The 19,283-nt window shown below is 28.2% G+C and overlaps 1 protein-coding gene across 3 annotated transcripts in view; it reads left to right on the top strand.

The window, feature by feature from the left end:
* Positions 1-18,847, top strand: part of LOC111419103 (Sex combs reduced) — a 40,061-nt gene extending 21,214 nt beyond the window's left edge. The window contains exons 2-3 of one of the 3 annotated variants that reach the window (XM_023051860.2): positions 16,423-16,635; positions 17,364-18,847. In XM_023051860.2, coding sequence (XP_022907628.1) covers positions 16,423-16,635; positions 17,364-17,479 — 329 coding nt within the window. In that variant the 3' untranslated portion in view covers positions 17,480-18,847. The other 2 variants (XM_023051861.2, XM_023051863.2) reach the window with 2 other exon arrangements.
* The last annotated feature ends 436 nt before the right edge of the window (positions 18,848-19,283 follow it).

Below are 19,283 nucleotides of genomic sequence, written 5' to 3'. Positions count from 1 at the left end.
ATTTACAAGTAGGGTATTGCCATATAGCTATTAATCCACCCCTAAGTTACCCTTGAATTTAAATTTGAGGGTCGATTCTACACCCTTCACAAATCATTTGAATTAAAAATATTATCGAAGGTAAACAAAGAATTCTTATCGTGATTTCAATTTAACTTCCAAAATCTTTCAAAAATTCTTCTTAAACTAGACGATTTAAGCTTTAATTTGTATTAATGTTCATTTCTTTACAGAAATACAGAAATGTTTTCTTAAACTAGAAAGTTCAAGCTTTAATTTTTACTAAAGATCATTTCTTTCGTACCATAAATAAAGCTTACACGATTTTTTGAAAATTGAGATGTTTTTGTAAAAATCAAAATGAGTTTACTAACATCATCTTTAGTTTTAATTTATTTTTTGCCAAAATAACGAAGTATCAAAAGTTTCAATGGTGTCTTCTTAAACTAGAAGATTTAAGCTTTAATTTGTATTGAGGTTCATTTCTTTATTGTTGTAAATATAGCTTCTACGATTTTTTGAAAATCGTGATGTTTTAGTAAAAGATAATAATTGTTTAAAAATGTTATGTTTGAATTTAATTTTTTTCTGAAAGATTAAAAAGTATTAAATAAATACAGAGATATTTTTTTAAACTAGAAAGTTGAAGCTTTAATTTTCACTAAGAATCATTTCTTTAGTGCCATAAATAAAGCTTACACAATTTTTTGAAAATTATGATGTTTTTTGTAAAAATCAAAATGAGTTTACTAATATCATCTTTAGTTTTGATTAATTTTTTTGCCAAAATAAGAAAATATCAAAACTTTCAATGGTGTCTTCTTAAACTAGAAGCTTTAAGCTTTAATTTGTATTGAGGTTCATTTCTTTAGTGTTGTAAATATAGCTTCTACGATTTTTTGAAAATCGTAATGTTTGAGTAAAAGATAATAATTGTTTAAAAATGTCATCTTTGAATTTAATTTTTTTCTGAAAGATTAAAAAGTATTAAATAAATACAGAGATATTTTCTTAAACTAGAAAGTTCAAGCCTTAATTTTCACTAAGAATCATTTCTTTAGTGCCATAAATAAAGCTTACACGATTTTTTGAAAATTACCATGTTTTCGTAAAAATCAAAATGAGTTTACTAACATCATCTTTAGTTTTGATTTATTCTTTTGCCAAAATAAGAATATATCAAAACTTTCAATGGTGTCTTCTTAAACTTGAAGATTTAAGCTTTAATTTGAATTGAGGTTCATTTCTTTACTGTTGTAAATATAGCTTTTACGATTTTTTGAAAATCGTGATGTTTGAGTAAAAGATAATAATTGTTTAAAAATGTCATCTTTGAATTTAATTTTTTTCTGAAAGATTAAAAAGTATTAAATAAATACAGAGATATTTTTTTAAACTAGAAAGTTGAAGCTTTAATTTTCACTAAGAATCATTTCTTTAATGCCATAAATAAAGCTTACACGATTTTTTGAAAATTACGATGTTTTCGTAAAAATCAAAATGAGCTTACTAACATCATCTTTAGTTTTGATTTATTTTTTTGCCAAAATAAGAAAATATCAAAACTTTCAATGGTGTCTTCTTAAACTAGAAGCTTTAAGCTTTAATTTGTATTGAGGTTCACTTCTTTACTGTTGTAAATATAGCTTTTACGATTTTTTGAAAATCGTGATGTTTTAGTAAAAGATAATAATTGTTTAAAAATGTCATGTTTGAAATTAATTTTTTTCTGAAAGATTAAAAAGTATTAAATAAATACAGAGATATTTTCTTAAACTAGAAAGTTGAAGCTTTAATTTTCACTAAGAATCATTTCTTTAATGCCATAAATAAAGCTTACATGATTTTTTGAAAATTGTGATGTTTTCGTAAAAATCAAAATGAGTTTACTAATATCATCTTTAGTTTTGATTAATTTTTTTGTCAAAATAAGAAAATATCAAAACTTTCAATGGTGTCTTCTTAAACTAGAAGCTTTAAGCTTTAATTTGTATTGAGGTTCATTTCTTTACTGTTGTAAATATAGCTTTTACGATTTTTTGAAAATCGTGATGTTTGAGTAAAAGATAATAATTGTTTAAAAATGTCATGTTTGAATTTAATTTTTTTCTGAAAGATTAGAAAAGTATCAAATAAATACAATGATGTTTTCTTAAACTGGAAGCTTCAAGCCTTAATTTTTACTAAGGATCATTTCTTTAGTGCCATAAATAAAGCTTACACGATTTTTTGAAAATTGTGATGTTTTCGTAAAAATCAAAATGAGTTTACTAACATCATCTTTAGTTTTAATTTATTTTTTGCCAAAATAAGAAAATATCAAAACTTTCAATGGTGTCTTCTTAAACTAGAAGCTTTAAGCTTTAATTTGTATTGAGGTTCATTTCTTTCCTGTTGTAAATATAGCTTCTACGATTTTTTGAAAATCGTGATGTTTTAGTAAAAGATAATAATTGTTTAAAAATGTCATCTTTGAATTTAATTTTTTTCTGAAAGATTAGAAAAGTATCAAATAAATACAGTGATGTTTTCTTAAACTGGAAGCTTCAAGCCTTAATTTTTACTAAGGATCATTTCTTTAGTGCCATAAATAAAGCTTACACGATTTTTTGAAAATTGTGATGTTTTCGTAAAAATCAAAATGAGTTTACTAACATCATCTTTAGTTTTAATTTATTTTTTGCCAAAATAAGAAAATATCAAAACTTTCAATGGTGTCTTCTTAAACTAGAAGCTTTAAGCTTTAATTTGTATTGAGGTTCATTTCTTTCCTGTTGTAAATATAGCTTCTACGATTTTTTGAAAATCGTGATGTTTTAGTAAAAGATAATAATTGTTTAAAAATGTCATCTTTGAATTTAATTTTTTTCTGAAAGATTAGAAAAGTATCAAATAAATACAGTGATGTTTTCTTAAACTGGAAGCTTCAAGCCTTAATTTTTACTAAGGATCATTTCTTTAGTGCCATAAATAAAGCTTACACGATTTTTTGAAAATTGTGATGTTTTCGTAAAAATCAAAATGAGTTTACTAACATCATCTTTAGTTTTAATTTATTTTTTGCCAAAATAAGAAAATATCAAAACTTTCAATGGTGTCTTCTTAAACTAGAAGCTTTAAGCTTTAATTTGTATTGAAGTTCATTTCTTTACTGTTGTAAATATAGCTTCTACGATTTTTTGAAAATCGTGTTTTAGTAAAAGATAATAATTGTTTAAAAATGTCATGTTTGAAATTAATTTTTTTCTGAAAGATTAAAAAGTATTAAATAAATACAGAGATATTTTCTTAAACTAGAAAGTTGAAGCTTTAATTTTCACTAAGAATCATTTCTTTAATGCCATAAATAAAGCTTACATGATTTTTTGAAAATTGTGATGTTTTCGTAAAAATCAAAATGAGTTTACTAACATCATCTTTAGTTTTGATTTATTCTTTTGCCAAAATAAGAAAATATCAAAACTTTCAATGGTGTCTTCTTAAACTAGAAGATTTAAGCTTTAATTTGTATTAAGGTTCATTTCTTTACTCTTGTCAATAGAGCTTCCAAGATTTTTTTGAAAATCATGCTATTTCAATAAATTTTAATATATTATATAATTTTTCGATTTAATTTTTTTCTGAAATAATGAGTAGGTATGAAATAGATCGGAAGATCTTCTCGTAAACTAGAAGCTTTAAGCTTTAATTTGTATTAAGGTTCATTTCTTTAATGTTGCAAATAGAGCTTCCACGATTTTTTGAAAATCATGATATTTCAATAAATTTTAGTGTATATTTAAGAACATCATTTTCCGATTTAACTTTTTTCTGACAGAATGGTAAGGTATGAAATAGATCCAAAGATGTTCTCGTAAACTCGAAGCTTTAATTTGTATTAAGGTTCATTTCTTTAGTGTTGCAAATAGAGCTTCCACGATTTTTTGAAAATCATGATATTTCAATAAATTTTAGTGTATATTTAAGAACATCATTTTCCGATTTAACTTTTTTCTGACAGAATGGTAAGGTATGAAATAGATCCAAAGATGTTCTCGTAAACTCGAAGCTTTAATTTGTATTAAGGTTCATTTCTTTAGTGTTGCAAATAGAGCTTCCACGACTTTTTGAAAATCATGTTATTTCAATAAATTTTAATATATATTTAAGAACATTATTTTTCGATTTAATTTTTTTCTGAAATAATGAGAAGGTATGAAATAAATCGGAAGATCTTCTCGTAAACTAGAAGCTTTAAGCTTTAATTTGTATTAAGGTTCATTTCTTTACTGTTGTCAATAGAGTTTCCAAAATTTTTTGAAAATCATGCTATTTCAATAAATTTTAATATATTATATAATTTTTCGATTTAATTTTTTTCTGAAATAATGGTAAGGTATGAAATAAATCCAAAGATGTTCTCGTAAACTAGAAGCTTTAAGCTTTAATTTGTATTAAGGTTCATTTCTTTAACGATGTAAATAGAGCTTTCACGACTTTTTGAAAATCATGCTGTTTCAATACATATTAATATATATTTCAAAATATCATTTTCCGATTTATTTTTTTTCTGACAGAATGAGATGGTATGAAATAGATACAAAGATGTTCTCGCAATCTAGAAACTTTGAGCTTCAACTTGTATTAAGGTTCATTTCTTTACTATTGTAAATAGAGCTTCCAAATTTTTTTAAAATCATGATATTTCAATAAATTTTAATGTATATTTAAGAACATCATTTTTCGATTTAATTTTTTTCTAACCAAATGAGAAGGTATGAAATAGATCCAAAGATGTTCTCGTAAACTAGAAGCTTTAAGCTTTAATTTACAATAAAGATAATTTCTTTAGTTTCAAATTTTAATTTAGTTAGATGTTATTTTTTCACAAATAATTTTTATTCATAGTTTATCGTATTAATTTAAACAACTTTCAAGTTTTTCCCACCTATACAGTAAGAAACCTCACCGTATAATATAAGTAAATTGAACAATTTGTCTTCGTTAGTTGAACAGCTTAATTTGTGTAAAAAATCATCGCGAGAAAAACCTTAATTGCGGCCGTTTCCAGTTCCGTTTATGATCCCCGTCGCCTTAACTCTTTGATCTGATGGCTCCAAAGAAGCATTTGTTTGGCACGGTGGCGATTTACGACCAGGCGCAAGATCGATAAGATGCTAATGATCGGCTTTTGGACTATTTGTGGTTCTAGTGTCCATAAATCTATCATTTTCCGGTTGGATTAATAAGTCTACTTCAACGTAAATCGATGCGCCTCCATCTTTCACGGGGGCGCTCCAAAGAGAAAACGCTCGCCTCCGGAATGTTTATGTTTACCGCGAACGTCAGAACATACTAATTTCTTGCCGCTGAAAATTGGTGAAGAATTTGTTAAAATATATTTTTAAATTTTCAACGTTAAATCTTTCCACTTTCGTCATTTATAATCATTTCTTTTCTTTTTTTTAACTAAATCGGTTTAAATCAATAAAACTGTCCAATTTACCTAATTTTTTGTTTTTTTATTTTTATTAGAAAGATTTTTTTTTATTTTAATGTCTTTTTAAGTGCATGTAAGATAACGGGGTTAGGGTAGTTTATCAAAAACGTTACGTTTTCGACATGGTCGGCGCCTTTTGGGGGGCCTCTTGGATCTTGTTCTGAGGATTAATTCCGTATGGCGGGTTTACAAGGAACTTGGTGAGCGTCCGGGTGACAAACCGGTGTGAATTATGACTTGGACTCAGTACATATAAAATTTCGTATAAAATTTACAAAAAAAATTTAATTAAATAAATTTTATATATACAGGGTGAGTTATTAGTAGCCCCTAAATGGAGCACCCTGTACCATACAATGTACCATGCATATTAATGACATACTTATCATTAATTAAAAGGCACTTGATGAGCAAATCAATTAGCACCGAATATACAGGATGTTCCATTTAAAAAACTTAAGAAAAAGCCATTTGAAAAACATCAAAAGTAACTAAGCTTTATAAACACGCTGTATAGTGTAAAAGTAGTTTTTAAAAAGATCCTGCAATGGACACATTTTGGAAATACAACTGAATATCTCAGGAACTATGAACGCTATGAGTTGGTAACATATACGGTTGTATAAACAAATTTAATTCTATTCATAATAATAAAATATATAGAGTGTTCCATTTAACAAAATCTACATACTCTCCGTTACGCCTAAATGGAACACCATGAATAAGTAGAAATAATTGTACGTAATAAAAAATGGTGAGTCAAACAACTTTTGTATGAAACATTTTTTTCCTTCTCAAACGGTTTAGCAATTATCGTCCGCTGGGCTACTAAAAACTCACCCTGTATATTAATAATATATATATTAATTATTAATGGTCTAATTAGCGCTATAAACAGAAAAAAAAAATTAAAAAAAAAGATAAAGTGTTGAAGTTTATAAACAGGCTTATAATGTTTAATTATTATTACTTCGTCGTTGAATTTATCATAAATACGACGATAAATTAACCTCGGGTTATATTTATAGAACAGAATAATATAAAAGGGACGATTTTGCAACAATCTCGATTTCTATTCGGCTTATTGGTTAATTGCCAGAGTTTTTTTTTGTGTAATTATGACCAACCGGATAATTTCTTAAAGGCTTTATCTTTAATCTTTACAAAAAAAATAAGGCACTCGATACAAGTAGTTGGCAAAACTGTATCAATTATATCGGGCAATTAAAATAATTAGCTACGAACTATGCCGTAATCAATATGTTTGCACAATTCTAATTTTAATTTTATTTTTTCTTTAATAAAAAGATTTTTGAGAAATAAAGGTAGAGTTTTTCGTAGGCGTCTAATAAAAAGTACGCTTAATTTCACACCATTGTTATTCGTGTCGTATTGTTGTACCGATCGATTTTGTATTTTAATTGGTATTACAATTCGCGATAATAATGATTTTTTTTTCTGTTCTTTTTGCAGTCTGAACTGTAACAAAACAGAAAAAAAAACTCCCTTCTCTCGGTCGGCCTCTATACAAACATTGACGGGCGGACAAGAAACGTTACGATAATTTTTCTAACCATTTATAACTGTCCGTCTATTTCCCTTCCGATGGGCGCCCCCGACCGACGTCGACGGCGGGCGTCGCGGCGCACATTCACCCCTCACAATTCCACGAAACCTCTCCGTGAAAGTGAACGACGAAAAGAAATAAAATTTTAGTTATAGTTTTCGATCGAAAAATAACCGAATTTTTATTCATCTCTTTGTTCCTTTTATTTTTCTTTTACTCGAAGAACGCGGCACGTCATTTCACGTTAACTCTATTTGACACGTGTTCTTCTGTGGTCGTCTCTCGTTCGAGGAGACTCCCATGGAAGAGTATCCGCATACGAGACGGCGTCTCCGCTCATCCGACCGTTTCCACTCAGGCGTCGTGACGCTGATTGGCATTTTGTTCGACGATACAACGTCGAAACGACGGACGAGAAATGTTATGGCCGCCCTCAGAACTCTGCGATGAGCACAAACCAAAAGTGTCTCCTTCGAACATTTCGTTCATTTCTAAAATTAAATCTCTTTAAGTTTTAATTAGCATTAACAGAGTTAAATTAGAATCGTGTCGCCTTTTATGATGAAAGATCGGTAATTAACTCGTGCAAATTGCGAATTAATATGTTTTTAGACATGAAAACCTTTTTGGGAATGAGCCAAAACTTTGATTTGGTAATAAATACAAATATATAGTGATGTAATAAATAAAAGTAAAGATAAAAAAGAATAAAAAATATAATCCAATTTGATGTATCACACTCAATTATAAAAACTTTTATTACCGATATAAATAAATTCATCAAAAACACTACGATTTTCGTAAAATCCAGAAAATTTTAACCTAATTTGATGCATCACATCCTATATCTATCATAACATCACTTCTAAAAGTATAGATAGCGCAATTTTTTAGTGTTTTGTTTTCGGCTATTTTTTTATAAAAATAAAGATTTCTTGGGTGTTATGTCAAGTTTGGACTCATTTTTAATATTTTTAATACTCTAACGAAATGTTTAGGAGCCAATTGTTTTCGGATCCATTTAGAATTTTCTAAAAAATCAAAATAAATAAGATTTTCGTAGAAATCAGAAAATTCTAACCTAATTTGATGTATTACACCCTATATCAATCATAAAATTCACTTTTAAAAGTATAGATGGCACTGCTTTTTGGTGTTTTGTTTTCGGCCATCTTGATTTTATAAAAATAATGATATATTGGGTGTTATAAGACTTAGATATGTCGAGTTTGGACTCATTTTTCATTTTTTTTAATACTCTAACGAAATATTTAGGAGCCAATTGTTTTCGGATTCATTTTGAATTTTCTAAAAAATTAAAATAATTAAGATTTTAGTAAAGATCAGAAAATTCTAACCTAATTTGATGTATTATACCCTATATCAATCAGAAAACTCACTTTTAAAAGTATAGATGGCACCGCTTTTTGGTGTTTTGTTTTCGGCCATATTGATTTTTAAAAACAATGATATCTTGGGTGTTATAAGACTTAGATATGTCGAGTTTGGACTCATTTTTAATTTTTTTTAATACTCTAACAAAATATTTAGGAGCCAATTGTTTTCGGATCCATTTCGAATTTTCTAAAAAATTAAAATAATTAAGATTTTCGTAAAGATCAGAAAATTCTAACCTAATTTGATGTATTACACCCTATATCAATCATAAAATTCACTTTTAAAAGTATAGAAGGCACCGCTTTTTGGTGTTTTGTCTTCGGCCATATTGATTTTTAAAAACAATGATATCTTGGGTGTTATAACACTTAGATATGTCGAGTTTGGACTCATTTTTCATTTTTTTTAATACTCTAACGAAATATTTAGGAGCCAATTTCAATTTCGAATTTTATAAAAAATTAAAATAAATAAGATTTTCGTAAAGATCAGAAAATTCTAACCTAATTTGATGTATTACACCCTATATCAATCATAAAACTCACTTTTAAAAGTATAGAAGGCACCGCTTTTTGGTGTTTTGTTTTCGGCCATATTGATTTTTAAAAACAATGATATCTTGGGTGTTATAAGACTTAAATATGTGGAGTTTGGACTCATTTTTCATTTTTTTTTAATACTCTAACGAAATATTTAGAAGCTAATTGTTTTCGAATCCATTTCGAATTTTCTAAAAAATCAAAGTAAATAAGATTTTCGTAAAGATCAGAAAATTCTAACCTAATTTGATGTGTTACACCCTATATCAATCATAAAATTTACTTTTAAAAGTATAGAAGGCACCGCTTTTTGGTGTTTTGTTTTCGGCCATATTGATTTTTAAAAACAATGATATCTTGGGTGTTATAAGACTTAGATATGTCGAGTTTGGATTCATTTTTTTAATACTCTAACGAAATATTTAGGAGCCAATTTCAATTTCGAATTTCATAAAAAATTAAAATAAATAAGATTTTCGTAAAGATCAGAAAATTCTAACCTAATTTGATGTATTACACCCTATATCAATCAGAAAATTCACTTTTAAAAGTATAGAAGGCACCGCTTTTTGGTGTTTTGTTTTCGGCCATATTGATTTTTAAAAACAATGATATCTTGGGTGTTATAACACTTAGATATGTCGAGTTTGGACTCATTTTTCATTGTTTTTAATACTCTAACGAAATATTTAGGAGCTAATTGTTTTGGAATCCATTTCGAATTTTTAAAAAAATCAAAATAAATAAGATTTTTGCAACGATAAGAAATTCTAGAAGGCACCGCTTTTTGGTGTTTTGTTTTCGACCACATTGATTTTTAAAAACAATGATATCTTGGGTGTTATAACACTTAGATATATCGAGTTTGGACTCATTTTTCATTTTTTTTAAGACTCTAACGAAATATTTAGGAGCCAATTTCAATTTCGAATTTTATAAAAAATTAAAATAAATAAGATTTTCGTAAAGATCAGAAAATTCCAACCTAATTTGATGTATTACACCCTATATCAATCAGAAAACTCACTTTTAAAAGTATAGATGGCACCGCTTTTTGGTGTTTTGTTTTCGACCATATTGATTTTTAAAAACAATGATATCTTGGGTGTTATAAGACTTAGATATGTCGAGTTTGGACTCATTTTTAATTTTTTTTAATACTCTAACGAAATATTTAGGAGCCAATTTCAATTTCGAATTTTATAAAAAATTAAAATAAATAAAATTGTCGTAAAGATCTGAAAATTCTAACCTAATTTGATGTATTACACCCTACATCAATCATAAAATTCACTTTTAAAAGTATAGAAGGCACCGCTTTTTTGTGTTTTGTTTTCGGCCATATTGATTTTTAAAAACAATGATATCTTGGGTGTTATAAGACTTAGATATGTCGAGTTTGGATTAATTTTTTTCAATACTCTACCGAAATATTTAGGAGCCAATTTCAATTTCGAATTTTATAAAAAATTAAAATAAATAAGATTTTCGTAAAGATCAGAAAATTCCAACCTAATTTGATGTATTACACCCTATATCAATCAGAAAATTTACTTTTTAAAGTATAGATGGCACCGCTTTTTGGTGTTTTGTTTTCGGCCATTTTGATTTTATAAAAATAATGATATCTTGGGTGTTATAAGACTTAGATATGTCGAGTTTGGGCTCATATTTCATATTTTTTAATTTTCTAACTGAATATTTACGAATCAATCGTTTTGGGATTAATTTTGGATTTTGTCAGAAATAAAAAATCAAATTATCGCGAATATTTTATGTTTATATGTTTTCTGTTTAAGGAAATGAAAAATTTTAATTTGTTGTTGAATTGAGTGTTGCAATAGGAATTGATTGCGGGCAAAGATGGGGTTATTATAATAAATTCGCTCATCGACATAAATAACTTTATCAAACGGTCGTTTGGTGCCATTTTATCACTGATTGGTGTCAGTGTTTTGTAAACATTTAGGCTATTTGTAATGTTTTTAGGTACGATTTGTCGTCTGTAAAATTGTTTTATCAATATTTGTGAGATCATCTTTACTTAAAGCTAAGAACTTGAAAAGAATTTTTCCCATGGTAATTTGTTATCGTTTTATTACAAATTAGAATGAAATGAAACTTGATATAAATGAATATTTTGAATGGTGATTGTGTTAAAATTTTAAAGCTATGTTTTTTTGATTGGATTTATAAGATTCTTCCATGCAATTTTCTCGTTTCATTTGCATTTAACATCAATTTAAATTTTATTCGTTAATTTATTAGAAAAAGAAAAATTCTTATGATAACCATAAAAAATATTTCCAGTAGTCTTTAAACGGGTAGATCTTCGTGTCTGATAAAGGTTTCTTGTCGGCTAATAATTCTCCCTAACCTCTCGTGTATATTCTTTACGATGTGCCGGACTTTTACCGTGGACGCTTCGGTTGCCTCCATAAATAAATATCAAAGACCGTCGAAAAAAATACCACGGATTCCGTTCCTAAACGAAAAATAATCTTACGGCCGCCGTTCACGATTTACGATCAACTGTCGCACAATTAGAAACTGATTAATTTTTACGTTTCTGCAAGAGGCTATCTTTCGAACCACCCGGACTACTCCGGGTATACTGGTGTATTAGAAAACGCTTTTTATTAAATTCCAAGAGACTTTAAGTCCGGTGCTATCGGACCCGACGTCGTCTCCATCGTCGTCGTCTCCGGGCAGCTCGCGGGGCCCCAGTTATTTATAATCCGGAATATTTAACTACAACTGTTAGTAATTTACGAGGTCAACGCGAGATTTATGGCACCGGATTCTTACGCGATACGGATTAAACATGAGCTCGTAGCCAGAAGAGAGAAAAAAGCTGATCCTTTTTTTATTCTTAAAAAATTTTTTCATTTTCTTTTCTACTTAAGTATATTACTCAAATTTTATTTGAAAATAATTATAAAATAAGTTTCGTTTTGGATAAAATCCAAAGGAGTTAATTTATTGGGTGAAACGTCATTCGGAAGACCACCACAACCGTTAAGTTACACCCAGAAGCGTCGTTTGAACGTGCGCGGCGTCGCGACGCCAGATCGTCGTATCCGCACGTCTGCGCACGAATCGGCCGTTTATAATTGGGTTTTGCACCTAGTACAGACTGAAAATAAACATAGAGCGTGGGTGTTCCCTAGATTATTTATCATCTACTACGAAAGATTCGCGCACGTTCATATTAGCTAAAATATACCGATTTCGGCCTTAACCACCATCTTCAGACGCATTATTTACATACTAATTTAAACGAAATGAGTAAAACCAACATAGTTCGTTATCTTCGATACAATCTAGCACACCTGAAGTAGAGAAATGATTAACATTACTAAGTACTGGGTCGTTTATTAGCTTTATTTATCGTTCGAAGGAAATGCCACGTTCTATAATCCATATTACGTAAATAAATGGTTACGATGTTAAAAGAAGGGAAAAAGTAAAGTTGCCTTATAAGAAGGAATGTTTGTTATTTCTAAAGGAAGAAATAGGGGTTTAAATGTTTCTTGAAGCGTAACAAATCCTGTTTAATAAGCTTTTGCACAATTTTAAACTTAATCAGTCACGCTTCCGAAATCATTGTTAACCAATTACTTAAACAAATACTTTATGGGAAGAATAGGATTTTCAAAGAAAACGAAATTCCTCTTACGCAACGGGTCGCCTTCTGAAGAAAACTGGCTTCTGATTAATGGGTGAGGTCCGAAAAGGATTCGGAGTCATGCTCGCAGTCATTGTCAATTAGAAGGCGGCAGAGTGCGATCCGCGGGTGCCCCCCCGGACTATATGACCCAAATCGGGGGGCTCCTCAGCTAACTCTCTTATTTTCACCTGTTGGCGCGGATGACAAATAGCTACGTTAAGAACAGATGTATAAATACCGAACGCGGCCCATAAATTAGCCGTGGCGAGCGCGCCGACTACGAGGAGCCTCTCTTCTTCCTGGGGGCACTCTGAGCTTTCTGTTATTCTCTCTTCTACATGCCGCAAAGATCTTGATACTGGAAAACGTGGGCGGCAGATTTATTCATACTCGCTTAAGAATCGTGTAGATATGTCTGGTGATTAGTAAAAGTAGATCGCAAAAATAAATGACAGCAAAAATTTTTCAAACTAAGTTTCGCAAAACTTGGTGTCTCGTTAAGTGTTTTTCAAGGAAATGTGAGATAGGGATTAGAGAACGACGTTTTTGATCAAGGAAGAACACGACGGAAATCTTTCTAACTGTTAAATTAACTGTATATTCTTGGTTGATACGCATTAACTTTTTTCCCTATGGGTAATAATACATTCTTTACAATGGTCTATTAATATGCTATAAGTATAGAGACGTAAAAAAAACATTCCAAGTTTGTTTATAAATATATTAATGGATTATGAAAATATGAAGTTTTAGCTTCAATTTGAGATATAATTCATTTCTGAATTCCTATAAATAAAGCTGTAAGAATTATTTGAAATTTTAGCTAATTTATTAGTCCTATTTAAAAAAAATCATTCCAGCTTAATTTATAAAAATACCTTCATGGACTATAAAAACATGAAGTTTTAGCTTTAATTTGAGATATAGCTCGTTTCTGAATTCATATAAATAAAGCTGTAGGAATTATTTGAAATTTTAGCTAATTTATTGTAATTTTGAAATCAAGGGAAAAGTAATCGCATTAAAAAAAAATCATTCCAACTTAAATTATAAAAATACCTCATGGACTATAAAAATATGAAGTTTTAGCTTCAATTTGAGATATAGCTCGTTTCTGAATTCCTGTAAATAAAGCTGTAGGAATTAATTGAAATTTTAGCTAATTTATTGAAATTTTGAAATGAAGGAAAAAGTAGTCCTATTTAAAAAAATCATTTCAGTTTAATTTATAAAAATACCTTCATGAACTATAAAAACATGACGTTTTAGGTTTAATTTGAGATATAGCTCGTTTCTGAATTCTTGTAAATAAAGCTGTAGGAATTATTTGAAATTTTAGCTAATTTATTGTAATTTTGAAATCAAGGAAAAAGTAATCGCATTAAAAAGAATCATTCTATCTAAATTTATAAAAATTAACTAATACCTTCATGGGCTATAAAAACATGAAGTTTTAGGTTTAATTTGAGATATAGTTTATTTCTGAATTCCTGGAAATAAAGCTGTAGGAATTAATTAAAATTTAAGCTAATTTATTGAACTTTTGAAATCAAGGGAAAAGTAATCGCATTTTAAAAAAAATCGTTCCAACTTAATTTATAAAAATTCCTCCATGGACTATAAAAATATGAAGTTTTAGCTTCAATTTGAGATATAGCTCGTTTCTGAATTCCTGTAAATAAAGCTGTAAGAATTAATTGAAATTTTAGCTAATTTATTGACATTTTGAAATGAAGGAAAAAGTAGTCCTATTTAAAAAAATCATTCCAGCTTAATTTATAAAAATACCTTCATGGACTATAAAAACATGACGTTTTAGCTTTAATTTGAGATATAGCTCGTTTCTGAATTCTTATAAATAAAGCTGTAGGAATTATTTGATATTTTAGCTAATTTATTGTAATTTTGAAACCAAGGAAAAAGTAATCGCATTTAAAAAAATCATTCTAACTAAATTTATAAAAATTAACTAATACCTTCATGGACTATAAAAACATGAAGTTTTAGGTTTAATTTGAGATATAGTTTCTTTCTGAATTCCTATAAATAAAGCTGTAGGAATTATTTGAAATTTTAGCTAATTTATTGTAATTTTGAAATCAAGGAAAAAGTAATCGCATTTAAAAAAAAATCATTCTAACTTAATTTATAAAAATACCTCCATGGACTATAAAAATATGAAGTTTTAGCTTCAATTTGAGATATAGCTCGTTTCTGAATTCCTGTAAATAAAGCTGTAAGAATTAATTGAAATTTTAGCTAATTTATTGAAATTTTGAAATGAAGGAAAAAGTAGTCCTATTTAAAAAAATTATTCCAGCTTAATTTATAAAAATATCTTCATGGACTATAAAAACATGAATTTTAGGTTTAATTTGAGGTATAACTCGTTTCTGAATTCTTATAAGTAAAGCTGTAGGAATTATTTGAAATTTTAGCTAATTTATTGTAATTTTGAAATCAAGGAAAAAGTAATCGCATTAAAAAAAATCATTCAATCTAAATTTATAAAAATTAACTAATACCTTCGTGGGCTACAAAAACATGAAGTTTTAGGTTTAATTTGAGATATAGTGTATTTCTGAATTCCTGTAAATAAAGCTGTAGGAATTAATTAAAATTTAAGCTAATTTATTGAACTTTTGAAATCAAGGGAAAAGTAATCGCATTTAAAAAAAAATCGTTCCAGCTTAATTTATAAAAATACCTCTATGGACTATAAAAATATGAAGTTTTAGCTTCAATTTGAGATATAGCTCGTTTCTGAATTCCTGTAAATAAAGCTGTAGGAATTAATTGAAATTTTAGCTAATTTATTGAAATTTTGAAATGAACGAAAAAGTAGTCCTATTTAAAAAAAATCATTCCAGCTTAATTTATAAAAATACCTTCATGGACTATAAAAATATGAAGTTTTAGCTTCAATTTGAAATATAGCTCGTTTCTGAATTCCTGTAAATAAAGCTGTAGGAATTATTTGAAATTTTAGCTAATTTATTGTAATTTTGAAATCAAGGAAAAAGTAATCGCATTTAAAAAAAACATTCTATCTAAATTTATAAAAATTAACTAAAACCTTCTTGGACTATAAAAACAAGAAGTTTTAGGTTTAATTTGAGATACAGTTTGTTTCTGAATTCCTATGAATAAAGCTGTAGGAATTATTTGAAATTTTAGCTAATTTATTGTAATTTTTAAATCAAGGAAAAAATAATCGCATTTAAAAAAAATCATTCCAACTTAATTTATAAAAATACCTCCATGGACTATAAAAATATGAAGTTTTAGCTTCAATTTGAGATATAGCTCGTTTCTGAATTCCTGTAAATAAAGCTGTAAGAATTATTTGAAATTTTAGCTAATTTATTGTAATTTTGAAATCAAGGAGAAAGTAATCGCATTTAAAGAAAAATCGTTCCAACTTAATTTATAAAAATACCTCCATGGACTATAAAAATATGAAGTTTTAGCTTCAATTTGAGATATAGCTCGTTTTTGAATTCCTGTAAATAAAGCTGTAGGAATTAATTAAAATTTAAGCTAATTTATTGTAATTTTAAAATCAATCATTCTAACTAAATTTATAAAAATTAACTAATACCTTCATGGACTATAAAAATATGAAGTTTTATCTTCAATCTGAGATAAAAATCGTTTCTAAATATCTGTAAATAAAGCTGTAGGAATTATTTGAAATTTTATCTAATGTTTTAAAAAATTATTTTTATTTGTATAATATTTTTGAATTAATTCATGATTAATTTTTTAGGTACCGTGAATGCAAATGGAGAGACAAAGAGACAAAGAACATCATATACCAGGTACCAAACATTGGAATTGGAGAAAGAGTTTCATTTCAATAGATACTTGACCAGAAGACGAAGAATTGAAATAGCCCACGCACTGTGTCTTACCGAGAGGCAGATAAAGATTTGGTTCCAAAACAGGAGGATGAAGTGGAAGAAGGAACATAAGATGGCCAGTATGAATATCGTTCCATACCATATGTCCCCGTACGGGCATCCCTATCAGTTCGATTTGCATCCTAGCCAGTTTGCTCATCTTGCCACTTAACTAGAGTGGAACATTTAAAATGATAGCGATGTGTATATAATATAGGTATTTTATTTATTTTTTTATTTATTTCTTTTTTTTTTGATTTTATATATATTTTTTGTTAACTTTTTGTTTTCCTTTTAAGTCCTGCAAAATACAAATTCGGAATTATACAGGGATCAATTACTTCTTAGGAATCATAGTTTTAGATGTTTGCGCAAAAAGAATCTTCTGGAAAAGTGTATTGTTGTATTCAAAAATTTGTCGGTTGCCAAAAAGACGTAACGTTGGGATCGTTTCCAACGATCTGTTAAGTAAGTGCCGGTAGGACCTGGTCCATTTCTCACGTTATGTACTCGCCTCTTTGTTTGACAGGCGCGGGGTAAATGCGATTTGTTATACAGACGCTCCAGGTAAATGATTTGGAGCAAGATGGTACCTATTAATATTATTTTTCGCGACGCCGGGGACTTGCTTAATACCCAAATGGCCACAAGCCAAAACGGAAGAATTTAAGATTTAGAATAATATTCACTTTTCCAAGTTAATTTCTTTTAATCATTAAAACATACCTCTCATCCCCCAAATATTAATCATCTAATCAGCTAAAAAAGAAGCTGACAATTATTGATAAAACTTCTATTGGTTTTGCAGATTTCCATTTGGCATCACTGCAAGATGAAGGTTACGCCTTCCATCAAGCCATGGGGATGGGAGGTATGGGACCCATGCAACGTGGTCTCTACGCTTGCGGAAGTCCGTACAGTTAGCCATGGGCCACCTATAACGGAGACTGCGGACCATCGTAGGGTCACAATCGGATCAACACGCAGTCTTCGGCCTGTGATAACACAAGATGGATCGAAAATTTCGAAGAAAATCGACCCACTTTGTGACTTACCACAGGTTTTATTACTACGAAGAAAAAAGTTAAATCAATTATTAAACCAAAAGTGACCAGAAATTATATTTTCAATAAATTTCTTTAATGGGACGCTTCAAAAAACTAAAAAGTTAAATTAAACGAAGAAAGACCAATAAGTTTTTAGTGTTCTGTGATTTTTGTCTGTTTTTTTTTATTTTGAGGGGCACTGATTTTGATTAAAAAGTAATAATAAAAGCGTGAAGTGCAATAATTAAAAAGAAAAACGCTGTTTTTAAAACTTTCTACTTATTAAATGATTACTACTTGTTACTTTTATTTTTTTGCGAAAAAAATGTTTTTGTTTCTTAATTTATTGTTATTAAAACGAAAAAAAAATAAAACTTAGAGAGATGGACTATTATACTGAGAACAAAGTGTGATTTAAACGAAAAGAAAAATTAAAATTAAAAATATAGATTATACCTGGTATATAAATACTATAAATACTATAAATAGATAGTGTTGTACATAATTGAAAGCGAAAAAATATAATAATAGTTAGATTATTAATGAAAATAATTATACAGTTTCACGACAGCCACTATTATTACTGATTAATTAAATTAAAAATGTAAGAAATAAATATTAATATAATAAAGAAATAATTTTTGTAAATAAACACCTTAATAAAGTTATTTAAAAAAAAATCTTTCAAACTTGTAATTGTAAAATGGTATTTGTAAAGAAAAAATGATTCAAAAAAAAATTAGTTATACGAAAATTATGACAAAAAAAATCTTTTTGGCACGATGCGTGGTTTTTATTCAATAAAAAAGAACCGATTTTGTGTCACATCCCCCTATATATATATATAATATATATAATAAAAAATATATCGTAATACCGTACTGATGATCATGATGATGATATTCAATGTAATAACTTGTAATATATTGTGTATAAACGTTGTACGAAAAAACAACTTTAATTATTAATTAATTAAAACGAGATAGCTCAAATATCGTTCATTCGACATTCTGATTATTAATTATTATTATTATTAATATTATTTGTTCTTTTTTTTTCGATTTTTATTTATGTCTTTGTACCGTGAGTGTGTATAAAAAAATTAAAAACGAGCGCGTATGTCAATAAGAGAATGAAAGAGAGTTTAGATGAGTAGAAGAAATTTCGTGATCGAAATTAATTCGAATGCGATCCCTTAATATTACTGTTGTAATTTGTCCATACAGAATAAAAATATTAAAAATTACATCTAGTTATATTTATTCCTATTTTCCACTATCCCTGTTTTGTTCTGACTTTGAATTATTGTATATGATTTTACTTCATCGTTTTCGTCCTCTGAATAAATAAGTACTTTTGAAGTTTCTCTACATCTTTGTTGTTATATAAGTTATATTGTTACCATTACAATACCTAATTTTAGAAAAAAATAAATAATAAATAAGAAATTATAAAAATTGCTAAAATATTCGAGAACGCAATGACTTAGTGTATACCAAATAAGGATGCAGAGTAAACTATTTGATGAAAAATATGTATAATATGAGCGAAAATGTACAGGGTGTCCAAATTTCGATGGGTTTGCAAGGTATCTCAGTTATTATGAAAGATAGAAAGTTGCGGCTTTCGCGAACCTGAGCTACTTTTTTGTGAAACTTACACTGGCGCAAACCAAATTTTCA

The sequence above is a fragment of the Onthophagus taurus genome, chromosome 10 (assembly GCF_036711975.1).
Source record: "Onthophagus taurus isolate NC chromosome 10, IU_Otau_3.0, whole genome shotgun sequence".
Taxonomy (NCBI): domain Eukaryota; kingdom Metazoa; phylum Arthropoda; class Insecta; order Coleoptera; family Scarabaeidae; genus Onthophagus; species Onthophagus taurus.
This window is presented reverse-complemented; position numbering and strand designations above follow the sequence as displayed.